At 48.7% G+C, this 23,027-nt stretch overlaps 1 protein-coding gene across 4 annotated transcripts in view; it reads right to left on the bottom strand.

The window, feature by feature from the left end:
* Positions 1 to 23,027, bottom strand: part of EMC1 (ER membrane protein complex subunit 1) — a 24,984-nt gene continuing 1,957 nt past the window's right edge. The window contains exons 2-23 of one of the 4 annotated variants that reach the window (XM_036999909.2): positions 21,665 to 21,789; positions 20,976 to 21,041; positions 20,639 to 20,732; positions 19,653 to 19,781; positions 18,638 to 18,764; positions 17,933 to 18,082; positions 17,465 to 17,632; positions 16,888 to 16,959; positions 16,460 to 16,522; positions 15,741 to 15,863; positions 14,895 to 14,991; positions 14,426 to 14,545; positions 12,616 to 12,815; positions 12,304 to 12,453; positions 11,502 to 11,663; positions 11,055 to 11,174; positions 7,260 to 7,397; positions 4,604 to 4,777; positions 3,805 to 4,015; positions 2,792 to 2,876; positions 1,578 to 1,707; positions 1 to 1,422 (exon numbers count right to left, since the gene is read on the bottom strand). In XM_036999909.2, the coding sequence (XP_036855804.2) occupies positions 1,243 to 1,422; positions 1,578 to 1,707; positions 2,792 to 2,876; positions 3,805 to 4,015; positions 4,604 to 4,777; positions 7,260 to 7,397; positions 11,055 to 11,174; positions 11,502 to 11,663; positions 12,304 to 12,453; positions 12,616 to 12,815; positions 14,426 to 14,545; positions 14,895 to 14,991; positions 15,741 to 15,863; positions 16,460 to 16,522; positions 16,888 to 16,959; positions 17,465 to 17,632; positions 17,933 to 18,082; positions 18,638 to 18,764; positions 19,653 to 19,781; positions 20,639 to 20,732; positions 20,976 to 21,041; positions 21,665 to 21,789 (2,884 nt within the window). In that variant the 3' untranslated portion in view covers positions 1 to 1,242. Of the gene's footprint in view, positions 1,423 to 1,577; positions 1,708 to 2,791; positions 2,877 to 3,804; positions 4,016 to 4,603; positions 4,778 to 7,259; positions 7,398 to 11,054; positions 11,175 to 11,501; positions 11,664 to 12,303; positions 12,454 to 12,615; positions 12,816 to 14,425; positions 14,549 to 14,894; positions 14,992 to 15,740; positions 15,864 to 16,459; positions 16,523 to 16,887; positions 16,960 to 17,464; positions 17,633 to 17,932; positions 18,083 to 18,637; positions 18,765 to 19,652; positions 19,782 to 20,638; positions 20,733 to 20,975; positions 21,042 to 21,664; positions 21,790 to 23,027 lie in introns of all 4 variants that reach the window. The other 3 variants (XM_036999908.2, XM_036999907.2, XM_073233306.1) reach the window with 3 other exon arrangements.

The raw sequence follows: 23,027 nt of genomic DNA on the forward strand, positions 1-23,027 counted from the left end.
TGTCATTGGTCACCCGTTTTATTCAGACTTGAGTGTATCTCTCCCCCAACAGGGCAAGACAAGGTCTACTCTATATATTTCATTCTTCACAGTAAAGAAAAAAGCTGTCATTCCCCAAATGCATGAACAAGGGAGAACTTCTACGATTTTTTAACTTGTGCAGAGACAACAGCCTAGCCAACCAGCAAGGCTACACCACAACACACCAGTTTCCTACACCACCCCTTCCTCCCCTCTTTTTTAAAGCTGCAAAAGTTAGATCAGTAACATTTAAAAATCTGCTCATTTTAAGAGAAATACAGTGATCCACACTTTAGTTTACCTAAAACTAAAAATAAATAATGAGGTTCTTAAACAAGGATGACTTTATTTAATTAGGTTAAAAGATGACTAGACCAGCCTGTGGGTGAACTCAGAGATTACGAGGTACTATGAAAGGGGCAGACTCTCCTCCCTTGAATTCCTCTTCAAGGTTCAGACAATTCAGTGGTATTAAAAAGGCCTCGGCTAGAACACATCTTAGGTGAAAAGCATGGACAATAACCAGCAAACCAAGACATTGTTATTACATACTTGGCTTTTGATAAACTGAAGCAATGACTGGTGGCCCAAGCGGATGAATGAGAGCCTCTAAATTAAAGGCTTAGTTAAAATAAGTGTTGACACCACAAAGAGTCCTCAACTCTTAAGTTTGTTTGGAGAAAAGCCATGATAGGCTGGATCATGGCTCAAACCTCAGCTAAGCATGGGCCTTTGTCCCAATGTTAGCCAGCAAATACACCTATAAGGTGTTATTTTACAATAAGAGTTCCCTTCTGACTTTGAAGCATGAGGGTAGGAAACAGAAGGATTTCTAGATAAACCTGGGAAACACAGAAGGCAAACCAATATCAATTTAAACAGGCCTCACAAAGGAGAAAAATCCACTGGCGGCCTTATAAGAAAAACAACATTCATAGATGAGCAAGAAAAGGAAACGACAATGGACTTTGGACTTCAGGGGAAAGTCCATCAAGACGCCTTGAGATTCTCGGCTGAGAAAGTGGTTCAGCCTCCATCCACTGCCGACTCTGCGTCAGACACATTCCAAAGGAGTCTCGCTGAGAGTCCATCTTCCCCACATCCCTTAACTGGGGTGAGTGCCCAACACACATCCCACCAAACCGGCAAACTGCAGCTGGACCTTCTTACCGACCCTCACTCCCCCTCGGCTCTCTGCTCTGGGCAGTGGGTCTTGGGCCTCTACCGCCAGGCACGATTCAGGAGTTTCACCTGTGCCAGTCTCTTGGTGATCATGGTGGCAAAAACCAGGCCAAAGAGGACACTGCTGATTAACACATAGTCATAGTCATCCTTCAGGACATCGAACTGTTTGGATGGGTAGACTCGAGTTTGGTAAATGTCCAAACCATAGGCCACAACCTGGAAAGCAGAGGGAATGAGAAATACATCAGGAAGGCAGCCAAGTGATCGGCCACTAGCTCCACGCTGGTAAGAAAGCAAATGGGACCCTCAGCTGTTTCCCCAAGGGTGAAACAGAGCAGCTATCACACAGGGTGGCTGTGGGCTTTACTCACCAAACAAGTGGACTCCAGGCCTGAGGGAGCTGTGTAGATACCTCGCATTCGAGAAACTGTCTGGTTATAGTTGATGAATCGCTCTGCATGTATCTGTACATCTGGTGAATATGGGATGAGGTTCTCCTCTCTGCAAAACAGCAGCCAGGACTGGCATTCAGAGCTGCTGCGAGGGGATCTCTTGGCTGCCCTTTCTGAGTCCTGGGAGGTTTCCAAGCCACAAAACTAGTCTCAAATCTTCCTTCAAGGTCTACTTGGAATTACATAGTTAAAAATTTAGGAAGGGCTGTAGGAAAGAAAGCTGTGTGGATAGCAAGGCAGATCTGGATTGCTATCTGCTCTTACTCTAAAAAAGGTAACAGACCACCAGTATTTCACACGAGAGGAGGGAAGTCAGGGCCGCTTCAAAACCGAAACACTGCGCCTCTAGGCCAATTCCTGCTCTTCCCTCCAAAGTGCCTCGGTCCTCACCCTTCTGAAAATGCTATTATCACTGTGCTTCCCCAGCTTTAATCTCCCATGTCTCCAAGCCATACTCCTCCTTTCCTCGTGTGCAAAGACACATCTGCTGTTCCTCATGCTGCCTCAACCCAAAGGAAAGAGAATTCAGGATGGAGGCAGGTAAATATGCAGAGATGATGGCTGGAAATACAAAGATTAATACTAATAGTGACAAGCTATTGATTTTCCCACACAACCAGGCTCCCCATTTCCCCCAGTCTCATTTCCTAGCATCCCCAGTGCTGGCTGCTCCAGCCACAGTGGCCTCTGCCTTGCCCCTAACTTTCCAGACATGATCTCAGGGCCTTTGCACTGGGTGTTCCTGTGCCTGGGAAGTTCTCCCTCAGATATCCACAAGGCTAGCTAGCTTCTTACCTCCTTCAAGTCTTTACTCAAAAATCACCCTTTCAGAGAATCTTTCCTAAGCCACTCTCTCAAATTTCACCCCCAAAGACCCTCCGACCTTGAATTTTTTCTCCTTAGCATTTACAAATCCCTAAAAAAGTAGTGCTTCACTTGTGTATCTCATTTATTATCCATCTCATCTTTCCCAGCAGAACGTGTGTGTCATGAAGGCAGTTTGTCAGACTGTCACTGCTATGCCCCTGCTCTCAGCACAGCAGGACAGTGCACAGCACCCTGAGGACCAGACCTAACCAGTGAGGTCAGGTCCTCGGGGTCACAGCCGTCAGCACTGCCCACAAGGGTCTCACCTGCTTTGTTCTGTTGGGATCTCAGGGCGGCGGGGATCCAGCAAGGCCTTAGGAAGGGAAAGAATTGCTCCGGAAGGTAGCCCAACTACACAGAAACAAGTGGACACAAGTCAGTGTTCAGGGATCCCACCCCAGCTCAGGGCTCGTTACAAAAATGTCATTACCACAGGAATTTAAAATAGAGTTTAAAACCAAAAAATGCATCACTGAGGCTCCCTTAAATGGCCAAATACAGTAATCCAAGAGCACACATGGGTCTGAATGAAGATTTCCCTGAAGATACTGGTTTCTTCACATACCATCCACGACATCAGAAAATAAAGTTCTACAATCAAGAAATGGGTAACAGAGAGAAGAGCGTGGAAAGTCGCTTGGTCTCTCCATCCCTGTCCTCCCCTCCGTTAACACCTGCCCCAACCAAGCAAGCCTCCTGGCTACTAGCCTAACACAGCTGGGTGCACTGATGCAGTACTGAGGCCGAGCCAGGGCCAGAGGACCGGGAAACATCAGAGCCCAGTGGCTTCAGGAATGGTGGGGGTTCAACTTGGGAAACTGCCGGCAGAGCTGCCTTCCCCATATCTGGACTAAAACACTAATACCAAGTGCCTGGAAAGCTGAGTCCCAAAAATCTTTGATAAAATCAACAAGACAGAGCAGCCTGTTACATCTTCACTCCCTAAACCTACACATACAGCTGAGACCCTAAACCTAGCCAGTTTCTGCAGCATCAGCACAAAGACTATCTTAGGAATGATATCAGGGCTCTTTTTACTAAGCAAGGTGAAAACACAGAACAGAGAAGTGAAGTTGTTCATCAGAAATGAGGACTAAGAGCAATGTGCCATCTTTTATGGGTGGCAAAGGCAAACGAAGGAACTTCTGCTCAAATAAAGCCTCCATGCTAATCCTCCCTTATAGGGTCAGACAGGGCTGTGCTGACAACACGGTCTGTCCGTCAGTATGGCTGCCTGTGGGAACTCGGTCACCCCAGAGGCCCTCCCCTGGTCACTCACCAAGCAGGTGCCGGCTGGTGATGCCCCGCTCAGTGATGGTGGCTTCCATGGCACTGATGGAGGACGGGAAGATGTAGGACTGCTGGAGGACCTGGGGCAGCTGGGGTCGGTCCAGGGAGCTGAAGGCGGTGGCATTGTACTGCTCGGTGCCCTCGTACAGCTCCAGGGCAGTGAACTCGTTACGCCGGGCCTTGGTGTTCCAGTACTGGTACTGCAGAGAGAAGAGGTAGCAGCTCGGGACCTGGCTGCTGGTTCAGCTGGAAAGGGGAGATTACCTGGGAAGGCACCTTTCCAGTGAGCTGCACAGCCAGGAAGGAAAGAAGCCACCCAACCCCAGCGTTCTTCCTTGCCACCAAGTTTACTAACTCTCAGGGTAGTTTTTTCCAGGTTATCCAAAGATCACCATCAGACAAAGGGCTTCTTAAGATACTCAGAAGTCAGAATAGTAACAGCCAACATTTGGGTGCTTGGTGGGTGCCAGGCATTGCTCTAAGCTACACTAGACACCATTATTATCGCTAATTCACAAATGATGCAACCCAAAGAGTTTTAATAACTAGTTCACGGTTATACAGTCAGGAAAAAGAAGAGCTGAGGTGAAAGCGAGGCTCCTGACTCCTGAGCTTAGGCCCCTAACCAGCACCCTCTGCTGCCATCCAAGATTCTGGATCCTATGAAAACACAAAGCAGCAACTGGTTTCTGGAATCAGAGGCAATGAATGGATTTAAGACTTGGGGAGGCAGGCCATACGTTGTGCCATGTCCTCTGTAGTGACATGAGCTCCTCTGCATTCCTTACCACCACCCAGTTCTCTGAGTGCACGAGGTGGACGGGGCCCTTGGCTTTCCTCTGCACGGAGGAGTGGATGATGCGCCCGGTGACGCCGTCAACGAGGAAGATGCCAATGAAGGTGCGCTCATGGTGTACATCGGTGCTCTCCGTCACCACGGCCAGCAGGTTAGGGTTCAGACTCTGGGAAGGACAGAAAAGCTCCCTCACAACCACGATGGCTCCACTGCACTGGGAGCCCTGGGCTGTGAGGCAGACCTGGAGTTGCTGGCCTGGCAGAGGCATCAGGATTTCTGGGCAGAAGAGCTCCCTATGGAGGAGAGTCCATCTTGACTGTGTTTTGCGTCCACTGGGTGCCGTGTGCCATGCCAGGTGCTTTGCCTCTATCACTTCATTGAATCCCATGAACAAAGCAACTATTATTAATTACCTACATTTCACAGACGAGGTAAGTCTTACAGTAGGTAAGCAACTTGCCCAAGTCACAGACACAGTGAACAGTGACTCAAGACACAATCCAGGTCTGCCTGCCCACTGACCCGAGGATACTGCTCCAGCAATGCTCTTTCCACCAACACCCTCCCTGCACCAAATCGATGCTCTTACTTGACCCACTAGTACAAAGTGACACAGGCCATCACTGTCTCCTTGAAACACTTCCTCAACTTAGCATCTCGGACACCCCTCCCTGGTTTCCCTTCTGCCTGCCTGGCCATTCCCTTCTCAGTATCTTCTGTAGCTTCCTCTCATCTCCCAGTCTCTTGGGCACTCCATCTGCACTCATTCTCCTAGTGATCTCAGCCAATCTCATGGCTTTCACACCATCTCCAGGCACTGGCAATGCCCGAGCTTACATATCTAAGCCAGCCTTCCCCCTGCACTCCAGACTTGACTTACAGACTGCAATCCCAGTACCTCCTCAGACGTCTCACTTTAAACCTGACATGCCCCAAATTCAACTTTTGTTCTACCCCTACCTAAAACCTGCTCCCCCAGGCCTCCCCAGGTGTCAGGATCTTAGAACCTCTGAGTCATCCCTAACTCCTTTCTCTCTCTAACAGACACAAACACCTTATCTGTCAACATTTTCTACAGGCCCTACCTTCCAAAGGATCCAGCATCTGATGCCTTCTCCCCACCTCTGCCAACCCCCTCGAGCCGCCACGGCCTCCCCTGCATGCCTACAACAGCCTGATGGGCCTGCCCACGCTCCTTAGCCCTCTACAGTCTAGTCTCAACATGGCAGGTGGGGGAGCCTGTTCAGCCTCAGTCATCTATGTCATGTCCCTGCTCAAACTTCCCAGTGGCTCTTCTCAAAATAAAGGCCACAGTGGTAGCCTGTGATTGGGCCCCGTCACCTCTCTGATCTCAATAGCCCAGACTTACCTTACTCAACCCTGTCCAGGCACATTGTCCTCCTTATTATTTCTGGAACACTCCAGGCATGCTCTGGCTTTTCCATCTGGGAGCTCTTCCCCCGCATCTCATGTGGTATTATTTCCACTCTCCTTCAAGTCTGGGCCAAGGGCCACTCTCACAGTGAGACTCTCCTTAACCACCCTCAGTCAGTGTACCCCTTCCACTCCCAGCACCCCTTTCCCTCTGCTTGGTTTTGCATTTTTCTATAGAACTGGTCGCCCTCTGGTATTCTACAGAATTTATCTATTAATTTTCTTCATTATCCTCTCCGTTACACGATGAAAGCCTTCTCAGGACAGCAAGTTCTGTCTATTTTGATCACTGATGTAGCCCAGTGTCTAAACGAGTACCTGGATCCAGCTGGCACTCAGAAACAATTTTTTTTTTTGCTGCTTCACCTTTGGTGTTCTTTCCAAAATCCCATAACCAGAGTCTAACCATGAGAAAAACATCAGACAAACCAAAAACTGAGACATTCTGAACAAGCAGAAATGCAGCCACACGCATGCATCCATCAAGAAAGATTTCAAGTCCCTGGCACTAATAACGATGTTACCTACACAGCAGGCATTGTTCTAATCACTTACATTATCACTAATCTTCGAAACAATCCTATGATGTGGGTACCATTATCCCCGTTATTCTGGGGAACACAGAACCTCAGGAAGCCTAGGCCAATTACCCACAACGAACAGCTGGTCTGCGGTACAGCCACGTCTGCACTGGACATTCCAACGGCTTATGCTCTGCGGCTCTGCCTCAGACTTGGGGAAATGGTGTCCCTGTCAAGGTCCTCCGTGGTGGTACCATGTCCTCCTCCGACTCGGCTCTGCTCCGCCAGAGGGTGTAACTAATGCCACTCGCTGCAGTCGTAACACTCTCTCATAGGACAGTTGCAGCCCACTAGCCACCTCTCAGTCTTCCTCTTTGGACCACTAACTAGAGGGCTGGATCACAGACATGCGGTTCCTGATGGATCAACTAAGATTTAACCCCAGAAAGTTCTACTGGTACTGCCACTAATGCTAAGCGCTTGACCTCTACTGTGTGGTGGCCACTGTGCTAAGCATGAGTATCTCATGTGATCATCACAACAACCCCAGGAGGAGGGCATATTATGCCCACTTCACAGTAATTTAAGGCTCAAAGGGATTAAATGACTCCCTCAAGATCATGTACCTCCCAAATCCTAGAGCCCAAATTCAAACCTTTGCTTTTGTGCTCTCCCCAAGACTACTGTTCGTACCTTGTAGAGCACGCTGCGGTCCCCCATCACACGGCCCTGGGAATGAACATGCTCACTGCTGCGCTTCCCCTTCACCGTGACAATGCGCTGCACTTCTGGGGGAATAGTCAGCTCCCAGCTCAGCTCAGTGGTGAGGTCCTAGGGCAAGGGCAGAAGAGCCAGCACTCAGAATCAGCGGGGTACACTCGGACCACAACAGCTGTAGCTAGACCCACCCCACAGTGCATTATTTTGGGACTTTGTGCTGGAAGAATCAGAGACCAGAGCTCCTAGAAAAACAGCAATAAGGATCTAGTTTGTGAAAATGTTTTGGAACTCTCATGGCCATCCAGCCCAAAGCATTTTACAGATTCAGTGCAATCCCTATCAAAATGCCAACAGTATTTCTTAATTGAGTATAGAGCAAATAATCCTAAAATTCATATGGAACCACAAACGACCCTGAATAGCCAAAGCAATCCTGAGAAAGATGAACAGAGCTGGGGGGACTACCCTCCCTGACTTCAAGATATACTATAAAGCTACAGTTAATCAAAACAGTATGGTACTGGCACAAGAACAGACCCATAGATCAATGGAACAGAAAGAGAGACCAGATATAAACCCCTGCACATATGGCCAATTAATATCGGATAAAGGAGCCATGAATGTACAGTAGGGAAAAGACAGCCTCTTCAATAACTGGGGTTGGGAAAACTGGACAGCTGCATGCGAGAGAACGAAACTGGATTAATGTCTAACTCCAGACACAAAAGTAAATTTGAATGGTTTAAAGACCTAAATGTAAGACATGAAACCATAAAACTCTCACAAAAAAATAGGCAAAAATCTCTTGAACATAAGCATGAGCAATTTTTTTCTGGACATAGCTTCCCAGGCAAGGGAAACAAAATAAAAAATGTATATGTGAACAAGTGGGAGTACATCAATCTAAAAAGCTTCTGTAAAGCAAAGGATACCATCAACAAAACAAAAAGGAAACCTACGGTATGGGAGAATAGATTCACAAACAATTTACCCTATAAGGTGTTAACATCCAAGAGCTCATACAACTCAACACCAAAAAGACAAATAACCCAATTAAAAAATGGGTGGAGGACCTGAACAGGCATTTCTCCAAAGAAATACATCTGGCCAACAGGCGCATGAAAAGATGCTCCAAATCGCTAATCATCAAGGAAATGCAAATCAAAACCACAAGAAGATACCACCTCCCACCAGTCAGGATGGCCACCATCCAAAGGACAAGAAAGAACAAGTGTTGGTGAGGATGTGGAGAACTGGGAACCCCCTACACTGTTGATAGGATTGTCGACTGGTGCAGCCACTGTGGAAAGCAGCATGGAGGTTCCTCAAAAAACTGAAAATAGAAATACACATGACCCAGTAATTCCACTTCTAGGAATTTATCCAAAGAAAACAAAATCCCTCTTCAGAAAGATGTATGCACCCCTATGTTTATTGCCACATTATTTATGATAGCCAAGATGTGGAGGCAACCAAAGTGTCCATCAATAGATGACTGGTACATATACACGATGGAATATTATTTGGCCATTAAAAAAAAGAAATCCTGCCATTTGCAACAACATGGATAGACCTAGAGGGTATCATGCTAAGTGAAATAAGCCGGGCAGAGGAAGACAAGCACCATATGACTTCACTTATTTGGGGGATCTAAAAACAAAACAAAACAGAATGAACAAAATCACAGACACTGAGAAGTGACTGGTGGTTACCATGGGAGAGGGATGGTGGTAGGTAGGGAGGAGGAGGGACATACAGGGGCATAAAGATTCTCAATCATAATATAAGTTGGTCACAGGGATGGTGGGAGTGCAGCATGGAGAATACAGCCAATGATTCTGTAACATCTTCCTGTGCTGACAGATAGTAACTGCACTAGTTGGGGTAAGGATTTAATAATGTGGGTAACTGTTGAACCACCACACTGTATACTTGAAACAAGCATAAAATTGTATATCCACTATACTTCAAGAAAAAAAAAAATTTTTGGAACTCACAATTTGATGGAGAAAGACTAAAGCCAATAAGAAAGGAGAGGAGTAGTCAATAGCACCCTACAGTTTCTCTGAGTAGCCCTGGTCGGGGGGGAGTGACTGGCAAGGGGCACAAGGGCCTCTGGGGGTGCTGGTGCCTTTCTGCTTCCTGATCAGACCGCCAGGTACACAAGTGTTCCTTTTGTGAAGGGTTACTGAGCCATAACTTCATGATTTTGCACTTTTATCAATATTATACTTTAATAAAAAGTGGGCTTAACAAAATGAGGTAGAAAACACATTAAGTAAAAAAAGCAAATTTCACATTAATAAAGATAGGTCACTCCCATTTCAGTAGGAAAAAATAAATACAAATTATATATATATGTGGTCAATACAGCTGGTTCTCCAGGCCTGTAAATACACAGAAAGGAGAACGTGAGGATGCACAACAAATCACTGCCAGGCGTTCCCTCTGCAGAAGGCAGCTAAGCATGGGGCTCAACAGATCCATTTACATTTTGCTTGTGTACTTCTGTATCAGTTCATCTTTTACAAAAGAAAATGTATGCATGTATTCCTTGTATAAACTTTTTTGAAATAATAACTATTTCTAATTGAGAACAAATAAGGTTTCATTGCCACAGGCTCATGTGAAAACATGAGAATTCACAGAAACACCCCCAGGGTAAGGTCACCAGTAAATCACTGGAGGGCAGACTCAAGACCGCACTTGGGTCATTTCCCATATAATAAGCATTGCCTCCTTTGTCTTCCCTTGGCCATGACATCCTCAGGACTCCAGTGATTCACGGCACCCACACTCCAGTTCGCTCCCGTCTATCCACAAAGAACTGTCTCTTTCCAGGTCCCCTTTTCGTCAAGTTGGAGGGACAGTTTTGTTTCACCCAAAAGGGTAAAGGACGAGTTTCCTAGGTAGACCATTTTCAATTGTTTATTCTAAAGGTTAGCTGTTAGGAAATGTCAGAAAAGAGAAATACAGTTGTAAAACAGCAGCTAAAACTCAGACAGCATTAACTGTGCCAGGTATTGCTTCACGGGACCCTATGAAGTAGGTGCTACTACCACTTTACAGATAAGAAGGGCCAGAGAACCAGAGAAATCATGTAGCCAAGGGCACAGAGTTAGTAAGTGATAAAGCCAGGCTTCACTCTCAGGCAGCTGGGCCCAAGCTCTTAGCCACTGTGCTACATTGCCTCTCCGAAGCCTGGTGGGACGGGCTGGGAGGGTCCTCTGGTGTGTGTGCACCACAAATTACTCCTCTGTGCAGCCCTAATGAGGCGAAAGCCAGCCCCTTGTGGACCCCAGAGCTAGTGTGTATCACTATTTGCAAGGACTCAAAATATGTCAGGATCAGAGCAAACTGATCTTATTTCTAGAAATGAAGTTCAAAGCACACATTCTATCAAGAATGAGTCAGTAAGATCCTCTTTGCATACAAAGTACGACTCATTACTCAACCCCCACTTGATTTTCATGCTCCCAAGAATGGAGAAAAACATCCCTTCTCTCTGCTACAGAAAAGGCATGCGGAATGCAGGCTCCACGAGGGCTGAGACTCCGTCTCTCATGCACTGCTCTTTCCACAACACCCAGAGCCGCGTCTGTCATGGAACAGCTGCTCAGTGAGTAGGAAAATGACTGACTCTGCATCAGACATCAGGATTATGCTGCTCTAAGTTTACAATAGAATTAGTATAACTCATTTCTCAACCAAACGACCAGGAACCCCCACCACCCTCCCACAGGACAGCCCAGGGGACCCCTTCCCTACCTTTCGCAGTCGATAGCCACACAGCCGTCCCTGTTCTGCACCCACCAAGTAGAAGAAGATGGAAGGGGCGAGCTCATGCAGCTGTCGCAAGACGTTCCGAGTGGCTGGGAATGCTGTCACCTTGAAAACCCCAGACAGCGCAGGAAAAGAGTTAAAGGGAAAGGAAACTCTAAGCAGAGTTTCTCAAGACTCACTACTGTTTGCCATCACAGAGCACCTTCTGAAGAATGAAATAGCAAATCTTAAAACAGTTACTGAACTCAGGGCTTAACCCCAGTTCTGCTAAGAGCTTAACCTGCGTTCTCACACGTGCAGCAAGAGCAATCCTCTTGCCCTTCGATGTCCCGAGGCAGACAGCTCCCTCACCTCTCCTCTCACTGCCGCTGACCACCCCTCCCCCACGCACACCCACCTGCATGTTCTCCAGCCACCCTGAAGATGTCGTACCTTGTACTCATCATCTAGCAACAGCAGCACCTTGGCATAGTCTTGATCCATGATGGGGAGAAGCAAAGACTGCAAGATGGGGCGTTTCAGCACTGGGGGAGCCACCTGACTCCACTTCCCAAAAATGGGATTGAAGACGTAGAGAGAACTCAGTCCCGTCTCCTGAAATGGGCAGACTGTCAGACTCCACCCACAGGAGATGAATGCAAATCCTAAGGGTAAATCTGGAAAGCTGGGACTTCAGCTCAATGGGGTCAGCCTGCCTGGTTTCTGCCACCTTTGTGGAAGACAGTGTTGCCTCAAAGTGGATGGTCCCCAAGGCTAATGTGTCAGAAGGAAAGCAGTCGGACTGCCTCAGGCTCCAAAGCTAACCCAGAACTGGACATGCCGAGGAAGAAATAAAACGATCAAGTTCAGCAACCAACTCAGCAGGTCTAGGTTAGCCATTCCAGCTAAATGTCTACCAAGCCCCCTTTCTAATAAGGCTAGAATGTATTGACACACAAAAAAAATCCATCTAATTTTGGGAGAGAGATATAAATAGCTCTGTGTCCCATGCCCCCTCATCTAGAGAAAACAGCTGTTTAGCTACTGACAGCTGCCTCTGTTTATGAAGGAGAGTTGCTTTACTAGAGATCTGGCGAAGTCACACCCATCAGTCCTGGAGGACTCCTCTACTCAGGCCAAAAAAATAGAACACAAACAGCTCTTAACAGAATTCCCAAGGCCCAGGAGAAATTTACGTTGCAAAACACTCAAAGGCCACACCCACTTTGGCTCAAATCAGAGGTGACCACCTCACCTTGTCCTTGACCAGGAGGGTGCACTGCGGCGGGTGGGGGAAATGGGCAGTGGTCCTCTGGACCATCAATTTAAAGGAGGAGTCTGGCTTGACACTGGGGAGATATTGTTTCCACAAGATGGTGCCAGAGCTGCTCTCAATGCCAAAAAGCTGCAAGATAAACAAATAATTAGCTTACTACAAGAAAGACCCACCAAAGAACTGGTTCTATCCTTGAAAGTTAGACCCAGCACTGTTCCCTACCAAAGGCTTTTTGTTCCCCGCTCCAGGGGCCTCAGAAGGCATGGTACCTGAGGCTTAACACCTTCTCACCTTGCCTGAGGCTGTCACCATCACCATCATCTTCTGGAGGTTAAATTCATCTCTGGCAAGGGTGTCAATGTTGATCTCATTCTTAATCTGACTTCGGGGCTTCCGAGCATCATAAAACATTTTCCAGAGGTGGGAAGTCCACGCTTGCAGCAGGATGAGCTGGGACGAGAGGCGTTTCAGGAACATCCCCAGCAAGCCATCTGGTGTCAAGGAAAAGGTGATGCGGCTGAGCCTCGCCCCTCCGCAGACGAGGGTTCCCAGCAAGGGCTACTTGCTTTTGCTACTGAGGGGTCTCTCCCTCTCCTGCGTGGCAGTCAAGCCCAAGGGCCAGTCCCGTGTCTGAAGCCAACAGTCTCATACTCGGGTACAACCGTGCAGAAACTTCCCAACCCTACTTACCTGGTTCTTAGTACTTCGCCTGCCTGGAATCTTGGAATAAGAGACTAAAAGGTCAAAAATCAGCCATGCAGGACACAGCCATGCTGTGAATGTCTCCACCACAGCGCCACCACATCCAGAATGGCCAGAGGAAGGCTCTGGGTGCCATGACAAACCAGGAGAGGGAGGGGCGTGGAGGGGCAGGGGTGCAGATGTGTGTGTATCATCAACGGGCACTTCCATTTCCCACTGCTTCCTTCCTACTCTGTCATCGGCTCACCCTGCACCTAACAGACCTCCTTGCAACCAGCTCCCAGGGTCAGCACTCACTCTCCCTCTGACTCCATCACATGGCTCCCACCCTCAAATCTCCTCCATGAAGCAAGGGAGCACAAGGAAGGAGCCTAGCCTCTGGAGCCCGGCAGACCTAGATCAAGATCCCAGCCCTGCTACTTCCTGGCTGGGGACCTTAGCAAATGTACTTAATCTTCTGGCCTCTGCTTCCTCATCTATGAAATGGCATGTAACCTGCTGGGCTGTTACAAAGACCAGACCACATGATGAACATACAGGATTTTTGCACAAGGCGGAGTACGTGGCAAGTGCTCACTGGAAAGGAAGAGTGCCTTTGTTTATCCCATTTTCCATCAGCCTCAGCTCAGGGAAGAGAGAGAGGTGAGAGGGAAACAGGACAAGTCACAGGCACAGTAGTCCACGCACACACAGTAGGTGCCTCGTTGATGCAAAGCAGGAAAAACAAAGCATTAACCAAACGCTAGCCATGTGGACACGCAATGAGCAACAAGGCAGCAGAGAGCAGATTTTACCTTGAATTGCTGGATCCAGGCAGCAGAAATAAATAGTAAAATCAAATTAATCCTCAGCTTAAGAAAACCTGCAATGCCTAGTGGGGTGCCTGGCCCGGAGTAGGCCCTCAATAAATACCTACTGGACAATGAGATGAATGGACAGAAGGGAGAGGCGGGGAGACAGGACTGAATCAGAGCAGAGTGAACCAAGTTCCTCCCGGGCCTGGGCTGTGGCAGGCCTGTGAGGGCCCTGGCCGGTTACCACCAGAGCAATCCAGTCCTTGTCTCTAGAAAGGTATGGCTATTTCTCCGGGAACAACGTGCAGTGGCAGACCTGGTGCCTGAGAGATCTGATACGCAGCAATGCTGGTTATTCCTACACTAAGTGAAGACTCTTCTTCCTCAGGATCTTTCCCTGGAGGGATTCAGAGTCCACTCCTTTCAGAAAAAAGAATGGCTACATAAACCACAGAGCCTGAACAAGCTGGAGAACAGACTGGCACAAGCTGCGCCCAGGGAGCTGGGGATGCCACAAGACGACACCACTTATGGGCCAACTAACGAGCCCACTCCCAGAGCAACCTCCGCCAGCAACTCTGCTGTCCCAACTCCGCGGTTCATACCTGCCTTCTTGCCAAATTCTCCTTCCAGCTCAGCCTGCGCCCCAGTCAAGGGGAGATCCACCATCTCTAGGCACACCACCTCGGCCAGTGACTCCTCACGGCTCCACAGCACCACCTTCCCTGCTAGAGAAACCAGGGTTACAAAAGCTAAGCCCATCTCCTCCGTCTTCTGCAGAAACCCTGCCAGGTGGCTCAGGAATCCCTGCAGCTCTTGTGTAAAAAAGAGAAATGGTAGAAGCAGAGGCCTAGATTCACCAGGTTAAGTGAGGAAAGTTCTGTAACCCACCCTAGAAGGTTGAAGAATTACTGGAAAGCAGAGGACATATGGCTCCAAAAAAAAAATACTCAGGGTATATAGTCTGCTTGTGTCCTTCTCAGAAACATGTTCATAGCCCCCAAAATATAGTCTGATTGGAACTCACAGAAAGGCCTGAAAAAAGAAAAAATGGGTTGGATGAGGCCCACTCACCCAGCTGCTGCAGGAAAAGTAGCAGATGGTCCTCTGTCTGTACCAAGGCCCGGTAGCCCACGGAGTCATCCTTCTTCAAGAATACCTGGATGTACATCTGTACGCCCAAGAGTTGAGACCCAGTCAGCAAGAATCCTAATGCCTCTTAGCACACCAGACCCCAAGATTCAAAGCACTGGGAGTTGTTGGGGTCCAGGTCATGGCGTTATTTGATGTCTAAACAATACAGCTATTACCTAGACTCCGGTAAGATAACATGTTATTCTCAGGAGCCAACACAACCCGTGGCGCTAGGCTCTAGCTCAGACCCCTCCAGAGGAATGTAAGTTCTTCCCCAGCACCATGTCATTCACTCCACTCCAGCTGTCCCCGCAAAGTGAGCAGGCCAGGAGGAGGCTTTCTACTTTGGAGATGAAGCCATAGCCCAGAGAGACTGAGGCACACCACTAAAGGATAGAGGCCATGTTGACAGTGATTAAGAGCACAGGCTGTGTGGTCAGCGACCTCCTACTAGGTCTGTGGCTCTTAAGAGGGTTCTGAATCTCACCAGGCGCAGCTCCCTCATCTGTAAAATGCGGCAGCGATAACCACTCCACAGGACAGTCGGGAGAGCTGGTTAGTGCGTGATCGAAGAACCTCATATGCGCCTGGCCCAGCACCTGGCATAAATGGCGCTTGCTTCTACTGCTATTCATGGGATTTGTGGGAAGTGGTGGCTCAGGAAGAACTTACAGCCATGTCCAGAGAGCCATCACCAGGCCCCATGGCTGGGACCAGGCCCTAAGGAAAGGAGGCCCGTGCTAGAAGCCCACAGGATGGGACCGGAAGGCAAAGGCTCTCACTCACCCGATCAGGCCGAGAGCCACTCTGCTCCAGGCTGAAGGTGATGGTGGTGTCCAGCAGCCGCCGACCTGTCTCCACTAGGTAGAGGTTAATGGTGTAGGTCTGGTTGAAGCAAGCCAGTGAGTCCTATGGGTACAGACAGATGGGTCAACTAAGGAGCACCCCCCAAAGCGAAGTCCCACAAAGGAAGTCCAAGATTCAGGCCAAATACCCTAGAGAAGAACCCAGGCAAAGACAGGAAATACATGCAAAGGAGAATAAAAAAGAAAGCAAAGTCTTAAGGCAGAAATAAAGTAACTGAGTAAATAAATAAAACTACACTTGTTTCAGAAGGAAGCCAGTACAGTGAGACTTCTGAAAGAGAGCTAAGGCTGTAAGGCTGTAAGCGAGGACTCCACAGCCCTCTGGGAACACTTAGGAGACGGAAGCCACAGCAGAAACCTGCTTCCATGCAACGGCCCAGATCACCACAGCACCAGCCAGGATCCCAAAGGAAATGGGGAAACGGAGGCCCAGAGGAAAAAGTAGCTGAAACCGATTCTAGGGATCCTGCCTCCTAGTCTCCCAACCAAAAGTGACCAAGAGAAACATGACTTAATTTACAGACCCTAGAAAACCCTGTCTGAGGCTGGGAACTCTTGGAAATGTGCTCGTAGCCTTAGCTGCTTCGGCAACTTCCCTGGATGGCCCCCCACGGCTCCCTGCCTGATGCCATGCCCTACCTGTGGACTGGACTTCTCCATAAAGCTCCCCATTGACCCATCTTCCAAATTGCTAGGTTTCTGCTAGAGAAAAGAGTAAGACAGAAGGAGAAAATTCAGCCAAAGGGTCATTTCCCCATCACCAAAACGGAGCTTTCGCTTCTGTCTTATCAGCACTTGGGGGGGCCAACCTCATTTCTCATTCCTGCCCACGAAGCCTCTGCAACCCTTACAAGCACCAGGTGAAAGTGACATCATTATATTAGGGTCCCATTCCTGGGGACCAAAGAGGAGGACAGAAAGCTCTAGAGATAAGTGAGAACCTACTTCTCAACAGCCTCCTGTCCCGGGTTCAAAGTCACCAGGCCAATATGCCCAGACTTTTGGTTCTCAGGGCCCCTGGCAGAAGGAAGGAAAACCCCAGGTGCCGAGTTACTGTCAGTGCTCACCGCTTCATGCCGACATGTCATGACTGCAGCCACCGTCTTGTCCCCCGTGGTGGCAAAGCTCACCAGGGCCGTCTGCAGGATAGAGTACAGTGCCAGCTCTTCAGTGGGGCCTGTGCTAGCCAGCAAGCACCAGAGAAGGTCACCTCTACAGGGAAACCCCTTGGCCATGGAGTTGAAAGTGCTCACAACTGTGGAGCATGACAGACAGGGCATTTGAGGGCAGAGAGAGGCCCCAGTTCCACCCGCAGCTGAAAACAGGCCTCTGCCCTACATTCAACCAGACCCAGGTCAATCCCAAGCCCCAGACTGCTCTTAGTATATACAGGGAAGCTCTAATTAACATCCCCACTTTCCTGTGAACTCAGAGGAAGGAGCCGGTCTTACTCTAAAGATCCTTTGTAACAAACTCTCAGAAGAAAAGGTATTCCACTTCTGCTTATGGCTACCCCTCAAATCACCTATGGAAAGATGTCTTCTATCTTCAGCAAATGCCTCCAATTCAAAGGCAGGGCTTGCTAGCACCCATGTCTTAGCTAGAAACTCCTCAATCCTAGCAAACCACACTGCCTGCAGTTACCTGTGGGAAGTTCTTTAGCAGACTCAGGACCCCGTGATGGTACTGCAGCAGAGCATAGTGGCTTGGGGACAACTGTAGGAAGAACTGGGCCCGAGAGGGATCCGCTGGACTGGGCTGTGTGGGCAGGACCCGGGGTTGGAATCCACTTGCAAATTCTAAGTCCAGAGACTGGAAGGCAAAGAGAAGGATTAGGGCTGGAAGTAGTTGAGTCCCTGACCCATCCTGGGTTTGCATCCTCCGCCCCACTTTGCAGCAGAAGTACGTAGGCCATGGTATGTGGCTGCAGAAGCTTCCATTCAGGTTCTCCAAAGACGTGAGTGGCCCACTTTCCCATACACTAGTTCAGCTAGAGGCCTGACCTTCTCCCAGTGGCTGCCACAGTCCAGGAAGCAAACAGTGACACTGGGTGACATTTCTAAGCAGCAAAGGTGATGCCTCGGGCTGGGGTGGGAGGCACTGGTCTCTCACCTGCAATGAGACCTGCTGCAACTCCCACTCTGTCTCCAAGGCCAAGGTTTGGATGGACTGTGAGCCCAGGTCAGGGCATACCAGGACAGCCTCATCCACCACAGCACAGGATCCAGTGAGACTTTGCAGCCAGGGAGTCGAAACCCTGACCTGAGGGAGAGACATCATTACGGAAGGCTTATAGGGCTTTTGCATCTCCCTCTCAGCTCATCAGCAAGGTCACCGCCAAACCCCACTGGGAGGCCTACACTCAAAAGCTCCTCACGGTTGGTTCCAAAGGAGCTCTTCCCATCCCTCCCAACCTCCAAAGAACTCCAAAGCTGGAGAAAATCAGGATTTTCTTTCTGGTCCCTGGAAATATATACCAGGTCATTTTTAATGCTTGACACTTCCAATAAGCATTTCTCTACTCTATTTGTCATATAAGGTTTCCTGTAATTATTTCATAATATTATCTTGTAAGTTACTTGCAGACAATGATGAATAAAATAGATCTATGCAGTTTGTAAGCCATCCCAGGAGAGCCCCACGCGCAAATGTGAGGGCTTTAGATAAATGCCTGATGAGGAGAAAGCAGCCTCCAAGTGACCAGAATCAGGCTTTTGCCCCTGACCCACCAAGTTCCCCGGTCCTCACTGCAAAAAAGGCTCTATCTGTTCCCCTCCGCAATTCACAAGGCTTCTCACACCAGATGCCGGACCTTACCTGCTGAACAATCTCTCCATCCTCCACATTAAACTTGACAATGTTCACATGGCTGAAGGGCATGACTCCAAGGGCCCACACCACCCCAGAGCCATAAGAATACACCATCTGGTAATGGATGCTGTCACTAAGAGAGGGAAGAAAAAGGAGGGATTAAAGACGTAGCCATAGGATGGGACCATCCTCAGGGGTCCTCCAGAAACAGGCACTAGGTTCTTAGCCAGATGTCACAAACTAAGTCCTCCAACAGGTTTTGTTTGGCTCAAAGTTTTATCTGTCTCAATATGAATCAGTTGTCAACATTCCAAACTGAGATTTTGCATGGAAAAATCTTTCTTTCTTTTCTTAAAAAGGAAGGTGTGGCAACACTAGGCCACACCTGTCCCTTCCTACCGGACACCAATCAGAGGAGTAAGGCTGCCCCCTGGAGGTAGGCCAGTCACACTGCAAATTCTGACAATCCTCATTGGACCTGCTTGCAATGGCTGCTATGCATTTGGCCCCACAAGAATTTGTATTTCGGGTCCCTGCTTAAACTTTGAAAAGGGCCACAGGTGATCTAAGCAGGTCCTTCCTTTCTCCTCTCCTCCCTGTTCCTCCCAGCTCTGATGCTTTCCACCACCAGGCCCTCTGGAAAGACTCTCAAACCTCACTCAGCTCCTACTCTGGGCTCTTCTTGAGCTGTTCTAATTCTTAGTATCAATGAAAAGCTCAGTTTGACTTCAACTAGAAGCCAAAAAGCCCAAAGTACTATGACCTTCAGCAAGTGAGTCACTCCCCCTGCTTGACTGGCTCTAGTGCCCAGTTCGGGTTTTCTCCTCACTGGGAAGGAAGCTCCCACAGTAGCACAGCCTCTGAGCTCAGGGCAGATCTAATGAGTCCAGCACACTCCCCACGATGCCAGCGCCGACATCGGGTCAGCCTGGGCAGAGCAAATGCTTCGGCCCTCAGGGAGGAAGAGGGCTTTCAGCGGGCAGGACGGGGCAACTGTCTCCTGGTGGCAAGGCAGCCTTACCTCTCCGGGAGATGTTCCGCCCACTTCAGGTGCCCACTGGAGAGGTGATGGAGGGCGAGGGTGGTCTTCTTCAGGACTGCGAGGTACCTCACTGACTCCTGCAGGCCTACCAGCCCAAGTGCCTGGAAACTGAGCACAGGGCCAGGGGTGAGCACTGCCTGGCACCTCCAGAACCCCAGCCTAGAGAAGACAATCCAAGCGCTACCACTATAGCTTGGTGGGTAAGAAGCCAGGCTTGGGGTCAAAGGCATCAGGATCCTAATCCCGGCTCTGCCTCTGGGCAGCTGACCTGACAGTCCGCACTCTCACCCACTCCACCACACTGCTTCCCTGAAACCTCCTGAACCTCTGAAGGGCCGTTCCCTCCTTCCCCTGGGACTTCAGCGCAACCAGGCCAACCCCCTACCATGGTCCCACCAGTACTACCCAGAACTATTCTGGGTTTCATGCCTGCCTCCCCCAGCTGACAAGACAGAATGATGACAGAAACTGTCCTACATTCATATGTGTGTTCCCACTGCCTGGGAGCTCACCAAGTGTTTACCAAGTGAATTACTATCAGAACATGCGTAAGCCAACACAAATGACCCTATAATTTAAACAACCCAAGCCACGATATAAGTAGCTCAAGATGTTCTCTAAACATAGAATTAAAACACTGAAAGTTGTATGTTATGTTCTCATTCTAGAATACTGAAAAGCTCTTAAGTCACGAGGAATTAGGAGAAATCAGGAGAAGCATGCAAGTACAATAGTAAGCAGTGCACCTAGCACAGAGTTCTGCACCTAACAGGTGCTCAACAAATGCTGCCTGAGGAAACACATGCTCTACAACCTCAAGAACATCAAGCCCTGGGTGTCGGATGCTCTTTGGCTCCTTAGTGGTCTCTGGGAAAAAAGCCGTAAGGCCCCAAATTGCTGTCGATGCAGTCCTGTGCTCCAGCAAAGCCCTGAACCAAGATGACACACAGCTTCCTCCCTTATACCTGCCACTGTCCAGGGTGACCTCCCAGTTCAGGCCCCCGATGTTAGTCTCCCAGGAACGCATGATTCGGCCTCCATTGGACACAGTGATTGCATCTGGAAGAGAAAAGATCATGGGGACATTATCACCTAAACAGGTGCTCTGTAGCCTCCTATTGTCTGCGAGCAGTGGCTGCACTGCTGATAGACGGGTGCAAATGGAATTTATTTGCGTATCTGTCCTCCCCTGTTGAGAGCACACTTTCTCCTTTCCCTGCCAGACCCCATACAAAAGAAGAAACCAAGCAATGGGGAGACAGAACCGACACCATGACAGAGACAAAGCAGGACTCTGCTTACCCTGTCCATGGAGCAGCATGGCATCCACAGCCCCCTCTGCCGTGCCCTTGTCAACATGGCGCCACACTGAGAGACACAAGAGCCAGACATTACTGTGAATTAGGGACAGGCACCCAAGAAGAGGGCAGGACAGAACCGAAGAGGGCTTTGCTTGCAGAGCAGTATCCACTTTTATTTCGAGGGAGAGGACCGCAGCCTACTGGCGATGATCCACTTCTGCTCGAGGGGTGGAGGGGTTGAGAGAAGCCACTACCGTCCCAAGGCACCCCATCCCCACCACCACCCCATCAGACATACACACAACGGCAAAACTAACGAAATCCGTACGATTCCCAAGAAAAAGAGTAATTGTAAATTGTATTTCCACGATTTTAGTGCCTAAAATCATCCATAAAAGGAGCTAACTTAAGGGAGGTATCCAAATAGAATGTGTTTTTTGCAACAATATCTTATTTAAGAATACTCAGCACTCAGGCTGAGGGAATAAACTACAAAGGCCAATTATAGGAATATATTATTCAAAGATGACATGACCTAAAAAAAGGAGAATCCTGTAAGATGTGCATCTTTTGGCCGACTTGTCCCTAACTCGGGCATCAGCTGAGCAGACTTCTCAAGCCACAGGCCATCCTGGATTCACGGTGGTCGGCCATTCCAGCCAAGCTAACGGGGCTACAGAGCTCACTCACAGATCTCCCCAGTCCGAGAATTTAATGCTGCAATCACGTTCTTCTCTGTGGCCACAACCAACTTCTTGGATCCGGGGGAAAATTCTAAGGAGGCAAACTTGAGCTTCCCCACATACTGCTGTCTCCTGAGGAAAGAGGACAGGGAAATGCAAGGGGCCCAAACAGCCACCGCGGAAAATGCTTCAGAAAAACAGCTCCACAAATACATGAGGTTATGACCGTCCAACCTACCCTAGGACGCAGGAGGACTGTTTGCTACTGAGGAGATCTGACCAAAAGCAAGATTTCTATGCACTGTGGTCAGAAGCAAACGGAAGAAGACAAAGTGCACCCCAATAGATGAGAAATACAACCTTCCCTCTAAAGGCAAGCACATATTTATCCCAAGTGACAACCCAAAGGGCACCTGGCCTAAATCCCACTAGAACAAACATTACCGTCCACTCTGCATTCCCTACCAGTAGGAAGAGTCATCGCTGCACATGAGGGAAGAGACAGAAGCCCTGCTGTCCATGAGCAGATGATACAGCTTCCCCTTCTATTTCCACTGGCCTCTGGAGTAAAATTATGCAAAACTTCCCACAAACCTCCATAAATGGGGTCAGGTCCTTGTTCTTCACAGCCCTTTCCAGCCCACACCACGTTCAGGATCCATTTTACTCATTACTCATACTTTCCTTGGACTACATGGGAATCCCCATCTTTTGAAAGTTCACATTCTGCCTTTTCGTTTTTACACAAGACCTACATTAGTTCTTGTTTTCACGAATTGAAAGAAATCTGAAGAGGTTTTTCACTTTTACAAAAAACAAGCATGAAGGGAAAACAGCATTCGGCATCTGTTTTGCAGTGAGCCGTTACAGAGGCAGCGTCCACCAACAAGAGGGCAGCGTCCACCAACAAGAGGGCAGCGCCACCAAGAGGGCAGCGTCCACCAACAAGAGGGCAGCGTCCACCAACAAGAGGGCAGCGCCACCAAGCTCCTTCCCCAGGAACCACCCAACATCGCAGCATCAAGCCACCATATATTCTGAAGTGCGTCTGTGAGCATTTGTGCTGTATCTCCCTTTACCTTGTTCAAAATTAATTGTTAGAAATATGTGTCCTAAGAAAGCAGAAAAACCTATGAGAGGTTATTTTTCGGACATGAGAATGCTCAAAAATTTCCCATATAAATTAATGGTAATTACTTCTTCACTTTATGCCATTTCAGCTTATAGAAGGTTTTCCAAAGAACACTCTACTTGTAGAGAGTAGGGGAAACCTATATCCCATCATGTCCGGCCCTCTTACCTAAGTATACTGGAAATTTTCTACAGGAATACAGGAATTTCTAAGGAAACTGTAAGATGACATACTACCA

This window comes from Manis javanica, chromosome 4 (genome assembly GCF_040802235.1).
Source record: "Manis javanica isolate MJ-LG chromosome 4, MJ_LKY, whole genome shotgun sequence".
Taxonomy (NCBI): Eukaryota; Metazoa; Chordata; class Mammalia; order Pholidota; family Manidae; genus Manis; species Manis javanica.